Here is a 16,251-nt window from a genome sequence, read left to right as displayed (position 1 = left end):
AATACTGTTTCATCGAATTTGCAACAAATAAATAAAGAAAATAAAACATGGACTATGCAATCCAGTTACTGCTTAAAAATTAAATGATTCTGTGAACAAATTTATTTTAAGAAAAGTTTATTATTGCTGTATGATATATATGACTGAGACATAGTTTTGATCTCTTACCGGACATGTACACCTTTGAAATATCAATCGAATTTAATTATATAACAATGAAAATAATCAATTATTGATAATATAAAGCAAATGGATGGATAAAAATGTAATCATGAAGCAGCAGTAGGGGAACACACACAAAAGGCTTCAACTTTTACAAGCTTTCAGAGCCAATGTGTGACGAAGCAAGTGGGACATTTTTACTTCCCCTCTTGTTTTGCCATCTGCCTACTTAAATTCGTTTTTTAAATTTTAACTTATTACATTAACATACGTGAATATAATCTGCATTTCCACAAAAGAGAAAGGCTGGCCCTTAGTTTTAAAGAATATAACACCAGATCTAATTTTGTTCTTATTTTTAGGTTTGCAGTTGATTTTCTAATTTATTTTGACTATTCCTAGTTAGTATCGTTTGTTATAGGGTGAAATCAATAATTGATTCGTAACTTAAATTCTATTGTTGACGTATACAGAAATGTAAATTCTGTGCTAATTATAAACATTTGGAGGAACAACTAACAGTATTCTTAAAGGATTTATTTGGCTCTATTCAAAAACATGTTAACAAACCCAGCCCTTAATTAATTCCAAAGTAATTAACAGTTTTGTCAAAAGTATAGTTTGCGTAACTATATATGTTGATTTCATGATTTAATCAAATATTTTGGCCTAACCCTTGCAGTAGAAGAAAAGGTTAAAAAAACGGAATTTTTTGATGTATTCAGCTAATTTAATGAGTTAAGTTTTAATTGTAATTTCTGTAAATTTAACTTCAAACAATGTGTAGTTTCAGAATCTATTATTGTGATGAAATGTAATGACCCAATTTTTGGTCATGAGACAGGCAGTCCACGGCCGAGTTTCAGACGAGAAACCTGTGCTGGTTAGAACAACAACAATGCTTCAACTTAACTTGCAACAAGTGTTACACAATTAGGCCGTGTGTTAAAACAATGACACTGTCTGCTCAATATGTACCTTTATATTCTTCAAGAACTGTGAACTTTGTGGTTAGATTTTCACTGCTTGAAGATGTTCAATAATAAACGATTGTAGCAGTATGTGGATGTTCACCTGAAAACTATTAATGAGGCTTATCAATAGTTAAACAATAGTGCACTGGCCATATTAAATGTGTACATGGGGGGGTTGTGAAAAGTGAAAGTAAACATCTGTGAAATGCATATGTGCATCTTTCAGCTACATCATTCAAAGTAGTCAGTGTTTACTTCCCAATCCCATTTTTCAGCCAGTGTAACAACGCAGTATGTTGACACCGAGGACAACAAATGAAGAAAATAAAGTAGGTGAACTGCTCCTTCTTATGGAAGAAGAGATGAAGAGGAAGGAAGTGAAGGAAAAGGACTGGAGAAGTTTAGGGAAAGGGGTGCAGTTTAGAAAAGTCTCCCAGAACCCCAGGTTGGGGTAGACTTGTTGGATGGGATGAGAAGGAAAGACAGACTGTTGGGGATTGCACTAGATGAGATTTGAAAACTGAGAGCTTAAAGGTGGAAGACAGGGTAATATGCAAGAGAGGGATTACTACTAAAACATCATGCACGAGTTAATAAGAATGAAAATCTAAATGCATTGTATGTAACAGAGGTGGGAGGGGGGGGGGGGGGGCAGCAAAAAGTAGATAAGTCAGAAAATAAAAGATGTAGAAAACTAAAAAGTAGTGAAGAAAGGAGTAGTTACTGTGAATAAATGCTGAGATGGAAGGAATTAACGTAAATTAAGGCCAGCTGAGTGGCGAGAATGAAGGACATGCTGTAGTGCTAATTCCCACCAGCAGAATTCTGAGAAATTGGTGTCTGGGTGAAGAATCCAGATCACACGTATGGTGAAACAGGCACTGAGGTCATGACTATCATATTGTACAGCATGCTCTGTGACAGGATTTTGTGTGTTGCCCGTATTGCACCCTCTGCCTATGCCCATTCATCTTGACTGATAACTGAGTGCTAGTCATGCCAATGTAAAAGGCTGAACAGTGTTTACATAACAGTTGGTATATGACATGTGTCGTTTCACAGGTGGCTCTCCCTTTGATAGTATATGTTTTGCCAGTTACAGGACTGGAACAGGTGTTCGTATGAGGGTACATAGGGCAAGCCTTGCAGTGAGGACAGTCAAAGGGGTAGGAACCATAGGGTAAGGAGATGGGCACAGAAGGAGCATAGGGTCTGACAAGGATATTGCAGAGACTGGGAGGGCAGTGGAAAGATATTCTATGAATAGTGGGCAAAATCTCAGACAGAATGGATCTCATTTCAGGACATTATTTTAGGAAATCATGGCCTTGTCAAAGGAGATGATTGATACTTTCAAGACCAGAATAATACTAAATACTGAGTCACAAGTGGTTAGCTCTAAAGTTTTTTTTTTATTTGTCACTTGTTAGTAGGTTTGATGTGGACAGAAGTGTGCAGATGGTTTTCGTTGAGGATGAGGTCATCAAGGAAAGTGCCACGGGATTCAGAATAGGACCATTTTCTAGCTTCTCTGATATTCATGCTCATCCCACTCCCACCATACACCTTGCTTGTCACCACTGATGCCATCTTCCTCTGTATCAGAACTCCCCCCCCCCCCCCCCCCCCCACACACATATACATGGTCTGTATGCTGCTGAACATTTTCTCAGTCAAAGCCCACCTGATTCCAAGCCTTTTACAGCCTTCCTGCTTATCTTAATCAACATTATAGTTAACAACAATTAATCTGCCTTTGAGGGGAACAGATCAGGGGTATGGAAAAGGGAACCAGGATGTCTCCTTGCAATGCCAACCTTTTCACGAGTCACTTGGAGGGGACTTTTCTGGGATTGACCTGTTAAAATTCCTGGAATCTCTAAATACCTTCTCCCAATTAAACTTCACATGGTCCAATTCCAAATCCCATGCTACTTTCCTGGAGGTTGATCTCATCCTCACCAAAGGCCAGCTACACACATGCATCCACATCAAACCTACTAACAAACAACAATACTTACATTCTGACAGTTGCCATCATTACCTAAAATCATGCCCTGAAATGAAATCCAATCTCTCTGAGATTTTGCCCACCACACCTAGAATAACTTTTTGTCACCCTCCCAATCTCCACAATACCTTTGTCAGATCCTATGCTCCTTCTACACCCATCTCCCTACATTATGGCTCCTACCCCTGTGACAATGTCCCTGCTGCAAGACTTGCCCTATGCACCTATTCCTGCCCTGTAACTGGCAAAACATGCACTATCAAAGGGAGAACCACCTGTGAAACAACAAGTCAAATACCAGCTGTTATGTAAACATTGTTCAACCTTTTACATCAGCATGACTACCATCTCAGGTTTTCAAATCTCATCTGGTGCAGTCCCCAACAATCAGTATTTCCTTCCCATCCCATCTGGGAAGTCTCCCCTGACCTGAGGTTCTGGGTGACTTTTCTAAACTGTACCCCTTTTCCTAAATCTCTCCAGTCGTTTTCTTTCACCCCTCTTCCTTCCCCTTCAGATCTGCCAGAAGAAGCAGGGAGCCACTGGCTCTGAGAGCTTGTAAAAGTTAAGGCCTTTTGTGCGTGTGTTCCCCTGCCAACACTTTGTGAGTAGATTTTTTATCTATACATTTACATTGAATTTAATGATACTTAAATACTATTAGGATTTAAAATTTCTGTATATTGATTGCCTATTTAAATAGATGCTTATTATATTTTATTTTTTAAATCTTAATTTGCTCATTATTTGTGACCAACACTGCCAGACATGATGGTCATGTAAGTGTGAGGTGTGCTTGCTTGTGGAAACGAATGTGTGTGTGTTCCTCTTTATTTTCCTGATGAAGGCTCTGGCCAAAAGCTAATGCGTAAGTGTCTTTTAACTGTCCCTGTTTGCAATTTAATGTGTCATCTTTATAGTAAGTAGCAATCTATCTTTCAACACGTTGTTGATAAACAGTTGCATATGTCATACAAACTCTTCATAAACTAAATATGTACAAGATCTTAACAACAACATGCAACAGCATCACTATATACTACTTGTGCTTACTAAGTTTAAATTTAACAATGTAAAATTAACAGAAAATCTGTTACATAGCGAAAACTTGCTGCTTCCTCAGTTTTGTTAAGCAGTTGCTGTATGAACCTGTTAATGAAATGCATGAGTCTTTTACAGTGTACTGTTGGTAAACATTGTGTGTTGTACAGCTCTAGTGACTATCATGGCACCATGTACAGTCCAAAACATCATTATACTAATTTGTCACATATCGTATAAACTGATTCATGGACCAATAAAATGCAATATAATACACCTGACATGGAATACCCTCAGTTTTATTTATTTTCAGTCTGATGAACATTACAGAGCTCTTTGCTGACAATAATACTTATACATTTTCAAATATGCTGAAATATTTCCAAAAGATACTATGCAATAAAATACGCTATCTTCACTCCTTCAAACAAATTATTATCCAAATTAGAGCACATCTTTCTGTGGCTTCTTCCCTATGTAACTACTTCATAAGTCATGTATCATAAAATAAGTTTAACTATCAAAACATAAGTTATACTGCATAATATTCTTACCCAGACTGAGGCCTGCAATATCTAACCCATTGTTCTCATCATCATTAATGGGTTTCTCTTCCTGTGGCTGATATTTACAACCTGTATACGCACCATTTTTACGACAAAATTCAAGAAGACTCTTCCAAGATCGATCATACTGAAGGACATTAGGGTTACCAACAACAATCAGCAACGCTTTTGCACGAGTCACAGCCACATTGAATCTCTGCAATTAAACATTTTCTTGTTAGTGCCGATATTTATATAATTGTAGCCATCCAAGAAAACTATTAGTGATAGTCATAAGATTCACTATGTTACCGATAATTACAAACCACACTTCACTATAAATCTTGAAATTTTGATTTAATTAATTAGCAAATAAACATTGAAACAATACATCTAAATAAAAATAAAAGTAACTTAGAAGTAAGAAGAGTCAACATTATTATTCTTCATTTGGCATTTAATTTTGCTCTTGATACTTCTTGTCAGAAAGATTGACATGGAAATGATAGTATTCCATAAGAATAATGTGATCTCAGCAGAATGGGTAGTGTCTTGGACAGCAGTTATTAGATGGAAATAAAAAAACTAAAACTAGTGCAATGGAATGCAGATGCATGAAATCAGGTCATGGTGAAAGAATTATATTGGGAAATGAGACACTAAAAACAGTCAATGAGTTTTACTATTTTGGTAGTGATGATTACCAAAGTGGAGAGGATATAAAATGCAGACTGTCAGTAGCAAGAAACACATTTCTGAAAATGATAAATTTGTTAATACAGAATATAAATTTCAATGTTAGGAAGTCTTTTCTCAAAGTATAAATATGGAGTGTAGTGTTGTAGGGAACTGAAATGTGGATAATAAACAGTTCAGACATAAAGAGAACAGAAGCTTTCGAAATATGTTGTTACAGAAGAATACTGATGAGCAGATTGAATAACTAATGAAGAGGTACTAAATCAAACTGGGAGAATAGAAATTTGTAGCACAACTAGATTAAAAGAAGGAATTGCTTGATTGGTCACATCATGATACATCAAAGAATTATCAATTTGGTAACAGAAGGAAGATGGGGAAGGGAGGGGTATAAGGACTGTTGAGGGAGACCAAGGCTCAAATACAGTAAGCAGGTTCAAATGGATGTAGGTTGTTGTAGGTGTCGAAAGATGAAGAGACTTGCACAGGGTAGACAACCATGAAGAGCTGCATCAAACCAATCTCAGGGCTGAAGACCACAACAACAACAATATGATATCACAGGCAAGAGAAAAGTTTCTGTTATTATGAGAAGCAGCAGGCAGTTAAATTGTCAAATCCAAGAGAAATGAATAAAGACGGAAACAGCAAGCAAATAACAGCATTTGTATACTCTAAGGAAGAAAGAAGAAAACATGGAGAGGAAAGTGGAAGGGAATTGTGGAGTGGAAGAGGAGATAATATAAGAAAAGTAGCAACAAGTAACAGAAGAAAGAAGCTAGGGTAAACTACTATACTATTCAGATGAGCAACTGAGCTTCAAGAATAAGTACAAATCTAACTATAAAATTTTCACACCTGTAAGTGCATATTGTACATACAAAATACCAAGTTTCAGCACAGTTCAGATTCCCCATTTAACTGGCAGCCTCTTGTAATTATGAGTGAGATGGTGTTCACATCAAGAGGAAGAAAAAATGTGCCATTGTGTAATATTAAGGCTGGCCACCATGAAATACAGACCCACTCTTTACAATGTGGTATACTGCCCTTTTATATTTTCTTATTTTCTTGTTATATAGAAAGCATATTTAAATTGTTAATACTGTGTGGAAAAAACACTGCCAAAATGTGAGGCTATGACTATTTTCAACTACTGAAAGTTACTGGTATTTAAAAAGAGAAGAGACAGGGACATGTCAGACTGAGGTCAGAATTAACACTAATGCAATATTTTGTTACACTTGCACCAAATATGTCTTCATTTTAGCATTTGTGTGACATATTCAAGCTTTGTTAGAGCAAAAGAAAGCTGCAATGTAATTTTAGGTACGCACTGCAGCCATTATGAATGAGGCACAGACTACGGCACTGTGAGCTTACCATAAAGATGCTGAACCCCATGAAGTCTAATATTGTGTACTATGAGAACCATAGCAAAATTCAGTTTGAAACATAATAAGTAAGAGAAGGTTAAAAAAAATCATGGACCGACGTAAGAATGAAAAACATTTTATATGTTGTGATGGCATATCATGTAATAAAGGAAAATGGATGGATGGAAGTAGAAAGTGATACCATTCTGTCCCAATTTACTATGAAGACTTGAAGACAATTCCCAAAGAATAATAGAGAAGGATTCTGATAGAGATCCAGATTAATAAATGGAGCCCTGGACGGTGGCACACGATGAGAGGATATGTTGGAGAATAAGTTCCCATCTGTTAAGTTCAGGAAAGCTAGTGATGTTGGAAGGATTCAAAAGGTAAGTGGTATAGAACACACACTGTGTAGTCCTAAACCATAGACTGTACACAGACCAGCACAGTGCCGCAAAAAGTCATCAAGTAGGTGCTAATCCATGCACCAATGGAAAGAGTGGTCAGCGGCACACCTGCACAAAGACAGATTTCAACACCCCCTGTCAACACTGATTTAATCAGGTGCCCATTGCTAGTCAGCTGCAGTTCGGTCGCAGGCTGCAAGGATATCAGTACTGAGTAATAGGGAGACATTACTTAGCCTGCGTTCTGTGAGTAGTAATAGAGCCTACAGTACTTGCATGCAGGAGGCAAAGGAATCAAGAGAGGTTAAGCTTCCATTCTTTTTTTGAAATAAAGAGTTCAACTAATCTTCAAGTGTTTAGTACAGATGATTTTGGATTCCTGCCACTGGCCATCAGAACTTCTCTCCTTCCTTGTTTCTGTCAGTGTGCTTTCTCCCACAACACATGCAGACAGCAGGTTTTACAATTAGGAGGGTGGGGAAGCTGGATACTATGTGAACAGTCACTTGGAAGTTAGTATGTAGCACAAAAGGTGCGAGGGAGGAGGGTAGTGGAGCTATGGCGTCCAAACACCAAACTAATGAATTTACATCTACGTGATTACTGTGTAATTTACACTTGAGTGTTTGGCACAGAGTTCACAGAAGTACTTTCAGACCCATTCCACTCTCAAAAAGCACCTGGGAAAAATGTACACAATAATCTCTCTGTGCAGTCTCTGATTTCTCTTATTATGATGTTTGTTTCCACATAATTAGGTAGGAATCAACAAACAAAATATTTTGACATTCTGCGGAAAAGTTGGTGACTGAAATTTCATGAAAAGATTTCACCACTATGAGCAATGCCTTTGTTGTAATGACTGCCACCACAACTCACCAATCATGACACACTCTTCACTATTTTATGGTAACACAAGACGAGCTCCCCACTTCTGAACTTTTTTGATATCCTCTGTCAGTCTACCTGGTAAGAATACTATACTATGCAGCACTACTCTAAGAGAGGATACACAAGCCTAGTATAGGTAAGCTCTTTAACAGATTTGTTGAGTCTTCTACATGCTTTGCCAATACAACATAGCCTTTGGTTCGCCTTCCCTACAACATGTTCTATGTGATGATAGCTAATTTTGTTGTTCATAATTCTAATCCCTAGGTTTTTAGTTGAATTGACAATCTTTATATTTGTGTGATTTCTTGAGTGATCAATACTTAATGGATTTGATTTGGTACACATATGGACAACCTTACACTTTTTACTGTTCAGAGTCAATTGCTGTTCTCCACACAATGCAGATATATTGTCTAAACAGATTTTTAATTTGTTTTGATGTTCTAATTTGATTAGAATGTAAGCATCAGCATCACCAGCAAAGGCTCTGAGAGGGTTGCGCAGATTGTCTCCTAAATAGTTTGTATTGATTAAGAACAACAGAGGGCCAATAACACTTCCTTGGGGACCCCCAGATACAACTTTGGTATCAGCCTCTATGAGCTGTGAACCTCCTGACAGGAAATTACAAATCCAATCATGTAGCTGAGACTATACTCCACAGGCTGCAATTTGATTAGAAGCTGCTTGTGAGGAATGGTGTCATAAGACCCCTGGAAATCTGGAAATATGAAATCAACTTGAAATCTCCTCTGGATAGCACTTATTACTTCATAAAAATGAAGGGCCAATTGTGTTTCACCCGAAGAATATTTTCGCAATCTGTGCTTATTGTATGTCAATAGATCTGTTTTTCTTTGAGGTATATGAGAATGATGGAAGACACAATATGTTCCAAAAACCTACTACAAACTAATGTCAATGATATTCTAACTAACATAAACTAGGTATACTGTTTCAAGAAAACACAGTGAACATATGATCAAAGACAACAATCAAAGATGTTTATTATCATTTGCAAACTTGTTTGTAATGAAACACTAGCATCCATCAACAGTCAATTGCTGCTGCAGACGTATGATAGACCCTTATTAATATTCATGAAAATGAAGTTAGACTGTTTGCGGAAATGTTTGTTCATGTCATATCTCCAAAGCATTGTATAAAAACTTTGTACTACAATTAAAGTTTTTAATTTATGTGGTTTTAATATGATTAACACTGTCAAAAGTTATCTACAAGTTGTATTGTGTGACTGAGGAACATAATTCTATTACATCACATGCATTATAAAATTTCATTTCAGATTTATTAATGGAATAATATTCATCATCCACAGCTACAAACTGACCACTTTTAGAAAGACCAGCTTTGCAGCTATCCTCTGCAGGACAAACAGTCATGAATTTAGCCGTGGAGGTTTTTAAACTTTGCCTACCATGTACTTATGGGTTGTATGCATAGATCTCTGTAATATGCATTTACCAATTACGTCTGCAATAGAGTCAGTATATTCTATGGATGGGCTGTGGCAGTTTACCCCCAAATTATCTCGTAAGATCTCTTGCTATCGAATAAGCTCAATAACCAGATATGAACATCCACAAAGAGGAAAAGTTTGTGTTCATTCATTCATTCATTCATTCTGTCAGCTTGGCATTGATCTGTATGTAGAAATCCATAAAATGACAAAAGTCACTTAGTAGATGGCATGAGCAGATTCACATTTGTCGCTGCCTTCAGTGGCATGTGTTTTGCCTGTAGTGGTTTGATGGCAGTATGAGGTAATAGGTGGGTGCATTAGAATAGTTGCAGAGGTAATAACTTAGGCATAGGGATGGTAGTCTGAGAACATTATTTCATTCAATTTAATATTTATCTCTGGCTTCAAAGACAAAGATTCTGAGAGTATGTAGAGGAGCATAGGGAGTCCAGAATGAGGTTTTCACTCTGCAGCGGAGTGTGCGCTGATACGAAACTTCCTGGCAGATTAAAACTGTGTGCGAGACCGAGACTCGAACTCGGGACCTTTGCCTTTCGCAGGCAAGTGCTCTACCAACTGAGCTACCCAAGCACGACTCACGCCCTGTCCTCACAGCTTTACTTCTCCCAGTACCTCGCCTCCTAACTTCCAAACTTTTACAGAAGCTCTCCTGCGAACCTTGCAGAACTAGCACTCCTGAAAGAAAGTATATTGCGGAGACATGGCATAGCCACAGCCTTGGGGATGTTTCCAGAATGAGATTTTCACTCTGCAGCAGAGTGTGCACTGATATGAAACTTCCTGGCAGATTAAAACTGTGTGCCGAACTGAGACTCGAACTCATGACCTTTGCATTTCACGGGCAAGTGCTCTACCAACTGAGCTACCCAAGCACAACTCACGCCCCGTCCTCACAGCTTTACTTCTGCCAGTACCTCACCTCCTACCTTCCAAACTTTTTCAGAAGCTGTGCGGACGGGGCATGAGTCGTGCATGGGTAGCTCAGTTGGTAGAGCACTTGCCCGCGAAAGGCAAAGGTCCCGAGTTCGAGTCTTGGTCCGGCACACAGTTTTAATCTGCCAGGAAGTTTCATATCAGCGCACACTCCACTGCAGAGTGAAAATCTCATTCTGGAAACATCCCAAAGGCTGTGGCTAAGCCATGTCTCCGCAATATCCTTTCTTTCAGGAGTGCTAGTTCTGCAAGTTTCGCAGAAGAACATCTGTAATAGTTTGGAAGGTAGGAGGCGAGGTATTGGCAGAACTAAAGCTGTGAGGACAGAGCGTGAGTTGTGCTTGGGTAGCTCAGTTGGTAGAGCACTTGCCCGCAAAAGGCAAAGGTCCCGAGTTCGAGTCTCGGTCCGGCAGACAGTTTTAATCTGCCAGGAAGTTTTATATCAGCCCACACTCTGCTGCAGAGTGAAAATCTCATTCTGGAAACATCGCCAAGGCTGTGGCTAAGCCATGTCTTTGCAATATCCTTTCTTTCAGGAGTGCTAGTTCTGCAAGTTTCGCAGGAGAGCTTCTGTAAAAGTTTGGAAGGTAGGAGGCGAGGTACTGGCAGAAGTAAAGCTGTGAGGACAGGGCGTGAGTCATGCTTGGGTAGCTCAGTTGGTAGAGCACTTGCCCACGAAAGGCAAAGGTCCATAGTTCGTGTCTCGGTCCGGCACACAGTTTTAATCTGCCAGGAAGTTACAACGAGCATACGGAGTGTTGGTCAGTGAATGCAATGTATAGATTAAGGAAAAGTTAAATAAGGACAAAGTAATGATCCATTAAGAATGTAAGAAGGGACTGATGGAAAGATAGGTTGCAGCTTCATATGAGAACTTTCAGTATGACATCTTTAGGGGCAGTTCCAAGAGCTAAGCTTGGCAAATGGAATGAAATCCATCACTAAGCTCACGATCTCCTTCTTCAGAGCTAACATGAAAACATACACTTCCCCCTCCCCATATCAACAGCATCAACCCATCTACTCACATGGCTGCATTGTCCCACCAGGTCACCAGTGTTGCAGTCTCACTGGGGTGAGAGGTTTTATCACATAGAATGGAAGGGAGGAACAGGGAGGAGGTCAGTTTAAAGGAGAGGAGAAGGTAAAGGGGTGGGGATGACAGACAGGGTGCAAAAGGAAACAAAATAAGAATATGGCACAAGTGAACCCACCCTGGTCCAGGCAGGATAGGCTGGGTGCAGCACACAAGGAAAAGAGGAGGAACTGATTTGATGATTGAGGTACAACAGAGGGAGAGGGAGACAACAAGAGAACAGTGGTGATGCAAATAAATAAAATTAGAGTGGGATAGAAAGAGGGTACAGTGGAGACTCGCAGAGATTGGGCTAGAAGGATGCAGGACCAAGGAGGACTACTCTCACACACATAATTAACTGAAGCTAGTATTGAAGAAGCGAAGTGTGTGTGTGTGTGTGTGTAAGGGGGTGAGGGTTGGAGGGAGAAGATCCACATGGCATGGAGTTTTTTAGCAGCTACTGGTGCAGTACATGTGTTCAGGGGCATGTTCTGCCATTCAGTAGTAGATTTTGCTCTTGGCCACAGTTTGGCAGTGATCATTCATTCAGGTGGACAGCTGGTTTGGTGTTCATATCCATATGAAAGACTATATTTACTGTGTAGCTGGTATATGACACTGCTATTTTCACAGGTGGACTAGACAGGACTAGAATAGGATATGTTTTGAGGGTGCATAAAATAAGTCTTACACACATATTTTTCACAAGGATACAACCCATGTGTGAAGGGAGATCAGTGTTGCATAAGATGGACAGGGATAGTGCACTGATTTTGTGGTACCCATCCTTATGCCACAACTAGCCTGAATCATTTGCCACTGCCAAACAATGCCTCAGCAGCAGAGCATGATGCTCAGCAAAAGCTTCTTGACTGTAATGGCTGCTTCTCAGCCCATGCCAACTTGTCCCCCCCCCCCCCCCCAATACAGTTATTCCCAGTCCATTGCTCCCTCTTTAGTTGTCATCAACCCTCCCTGTTTTTCTAACCCTCTCTTGTTGACACAACCCCCATTCCAGAAAAATGTCTCTTTGCTTGAAGGAAGGACACTGTCATAAGGGTTAGCAACCATTTTCAACATTTTTTTCATCTGCAAATAGAGTTAAGTTGTAAAGCATGCTCTTGAACAATGTGTTGGACATCCAAGGGCAGGCAGTTTATCTATGTCCATTCACGTTTCTGCTGGTCCTCCCTATATAAAGCAACCTGTAGTGTCAGTTAGTTAACGTCTCCACTTTCGTAACTGCCACCACATTCACATCAAACACCTGCAGCCTTAGTAACTTTGGTAAATGTATCTCCTCTAACACCAAACGCCTCAATACTGATATGGTCGTATGACTTTCAGTTCATATTTCTGCGATGCATACAAGGAACCGTATCGATTTCTGGCATCAGTGTGCCTTTACGCAAAGAAAAATTGTTCAGTTGTCAGAGATGCCAGGCATGGATAGCAGTTTTAAGCATGTGGCGGGTGAGCCTGTGATGACTGGTGGACTGGAAGACAGAGGGCAGAGTAAGCTGTGTAGTGGGAGCTGGACACTTGCTAATTGTGGACTGCAAGCACTGGAAGTGCCACGACATCGTTTGAGTGATGGATCAGTGGCCCAGAGATTGCTTTCTAGTCGGATGGTGGGGTACACATTACATCAGGATTAGTGCCTCACACTTCTACTGATTTCCATGGGTGTTGGCATTCAGTCTGGAATTTAAAATGGGTTATTTTCCTTAGCTGGAACTGTAATTTGTCCATCTATGATTGACTCTGGTCACATACAGGTTCAGTCTGTAAATTGAACTGTTTCCGGTTAGCAAAAAGTCTCTGGAGAATTTTTCCTATTTCTTCTGGGACACATCACATTGGATGTTGCACCAAAGATTGAGCTGTGCTTATCATTGACCGTGTGTCACGAAATTGTACCTTGGCAATGTTCTGCAAATTTGCTTGTATGTGTGGCTAATCAGATGCCTTTCTGATGTAGACTTTCCAAGGTGGGTAAATCATGTTGAATTGTGTGCCTGATATTCTAGAGAAATGATGGTAGCTTCAGGGAAGTTTGTGATCGTGGATACATGTTCTAAGGTTCCACTGGCCGAAATTTGCAAGTAAGGGAGTTAATTAATTTCTGTGATTACAAAGCTGTCAATCAATCCCATCAATTGTTCCAAATTACCTAATGTTCAAGAGGCAGGGTGAATGTTGGTTAAGACTGATAGTGATAATTTGTCATTTACAGAGTTTGTCCTTAGCATGGGACTGTAGTTAAGTGAGTCATGTACTGATGTATCTGACACTGATGAAGGGTGATTTGTGTGTGGCTGCGTTAGCACATGTTATGTTTCAGTGCATTTTAATTAAAGTTGGTTACTGATTCTTCAGTAACTACCATAATGTTGGTTTTCTCATAACTGGAGTGGTTGAACAGGTGCTAACTCAATCATTTGTCAGTATCGCTATGGCCAGTTATGTTAATGTGAAAAAATTTCTGAACTTAAGCTTATTTGGTTTAGAAAGAATACCTTGCATGATTTTAAATTTTTAAAGTTACTGTTGTTAATGTTTAAAGTAAAAGGAAACTTGGGCAATCTAGAACTTCAGTGATTATTCTAAATTCCTTGGATCATTGTAACTTTTTAGGGGTGTTGGTTCCAATGTTAAAGAGAAGGGAAATTTTGGGTAACTCAGAATTTCAGTAATTACCTTTAAATATTTTGAAATATTTTACATTCTACAAAATTTGCATGATTTTAGTGTTTTCAGGATTATTATTTTTTTTTAAGAAAAAGGAAGTATGAATTTTTTTGTATGCCTGTGTATGCTTGTGTAAGTTAAGTAAACCAATAAATGTTTTGCTACTGTGCTCAGCTGTGTACCACACCAGAACCATTGTGTTCTAGCTTGTCTATCTCCAAAGGTTACCTTTCTCTTTTGAATCTTTAAGAGAAGGTATCAATACTTATACAAATAATTTCTCCCAGCATCTCCTTTCTTAAAGCTTTCTGGCTCTCTCCTTCTCCCTCCATTGTGGATGCACACTCATGCCTTGAATGCTTCAAAAATTGCTATGCCTGGGAAGTAACAATTGCAAGTTGAACATTTAAATGATATTATCCCTCTCTTCTATCTTTATCAAACAATCTAAAGCTTTGTTCTGTACCCTTTTTGAGCTTAACAATGTTTTTTTCAAAGACTGACATTTTCAGGCAACCATACATACCCTAAAGTTCCTATCCCTGCAACCATCCCTACTCCGCAACTGGATTCAAGCTCTCACCCATTACCACATATTACTGCTGGACCATCACTGGCAAAATCTACATCAAAGGAAGGGCCACATGTGAAACTAATCATGCTTCATTTCAGTTGGCATGTGCTCACTTCAAAGCTTTTAAAGAGAAAACCATCACCAAATTTGCGTTTATCATGAATGGACATAGACAAACTGTCAGGTATCCAGTTTACGAGGATGTTCAATAGCATAACTTATGAAAGCAGAGCACTTGCTACAACACACTTCTCACTCCATCTCTTCTGCTCAGAACCAGTTTCCCCAAAACAGTCTCTCCAACATATCCTCTAACTGGTCATTCACTCAAGTCAGCTGATTAAGAAAATATAAAGATGACTTAATAATGAATTACATTCACACACACCATATTTTCAGAAACACGGACTATCAAAACCTTTTTTTCCATGATAATTACAAGAGATATCTTTTGGCAGCTCCACAGGTGTTTCACCTTTATCTTCATCAAAAAATCAGCTTGTTACTTGTCAGTGCGATCAACCTGAGGCTGAACTCAACTGGATTAATTAGCTCACAATTATAGTGGCGCCTCATGTCAATGTGTTCCATTCAAGCATGATGCACGCGATTGTGACACTGTGCAAGGTCACCTCTGTTATCACAGAACACACTTACATGTTTTTCACTGTATGACAGTTCGCAGACCACTCCTTGAAGGTATATTACTTATTGTGTTACAGTTGACAGGGACTTGTATCTGTCTTCTGTCATTGATAGATCACCTCTTTGTTGCAGTTTTGAATTCCAGGAAACTGCTACCTCAGCTAACTTAAAAATGCAGCCTATCCTCAATCCAGATCTGAAGTATAATCAGCTTTGCAGAAGACCTGAATTTTGGTTCTTCTACTTTTTCAGAAAGTTCGTACTATATTTATGGTGTCTTTGATGAATATCACAATTCATTTATTTCCCACATGTTTTTTTTTTATTTTTTTTTTTTTTTTTTTTTTATAATTAGAGTTAAATCTACTTACATACCCCACAGTACATGCAATTTACAGCCTTGTGACTTGAGCCAACTATAGGAGCAAACCAACAGCATGCTGATAAGGAATGCAATTTAACGCAAGCTCTTCCTCGTCTGCCAGTTTTTCTTTACATTTTTGTAGATCTGGAGGAATGCTTTCTGAAGTATGGTACAGGCAATGGCGTATACTGACCAATAATTTTATACCTTTATTTCAAACAACTACGAAGTATAATATTACAAGCACACTGAATAGTGCCAAGAGTATAAAACCAAAGTATTTCTGTAAAAGTTATTACACACTGTCTTTGGGCTGTTGTTTGTCACTACATCAGCCTCCTCCTCTTTAT

At 38.9% G+C, this 16,251-nt stretch overlaps 1 protein-coding gene and 1 non-coding gene across 2 annotated transcripts in view; one reads left to right on the top strand and one right to left on the bottom strand.

Annotated features, from left to right (window-relative positions):
• LOC126094446 (putative helicase MOV-10) overlaps positions 1-16,251 on the bottom strand; it is a 474,995-nt gene that overhangs the window by 28,661 nt on the left and 430,083 nt on the right. Inside the window, exon 19 of the mRNA XM_049908818.1 lies at positions 4,743-4,950. Coding sequence (XP_049764775.1) covers positions 4,743-4,950 — 208 coding nt within the window. The remainder of the gene's footprint in view (positions 1-4,742; positions 4,951-16,251) is intronic.
• Trnal-caa (transfer RNA leucine (anticodon CAA)) lies at positions 10,888-10,962 on the top strand. Its single transcript has one exon. It is a non-coding gene; the product is annotated as a tRNA-Leu (tRNA).

The sequence above is a fragment of the Schistocerca cancellata genome, chromosome 8 (assembly GCF_023864275.1).
Source record: "Schistocerca cancellata isolate TAMUIC-IGC-003103 chromosome 8, iqSchCanc2.1, whole genome shotgun sequence".
NCBI lineage: Eukaryota > Metazoa > Arthropoda > Insecta > Orthoptera > Acrididae > Schistocerca > Schistocerca cancellata.
This window is presented reverse-complemented; position numbering and strand designations above follow the sequence as displayed.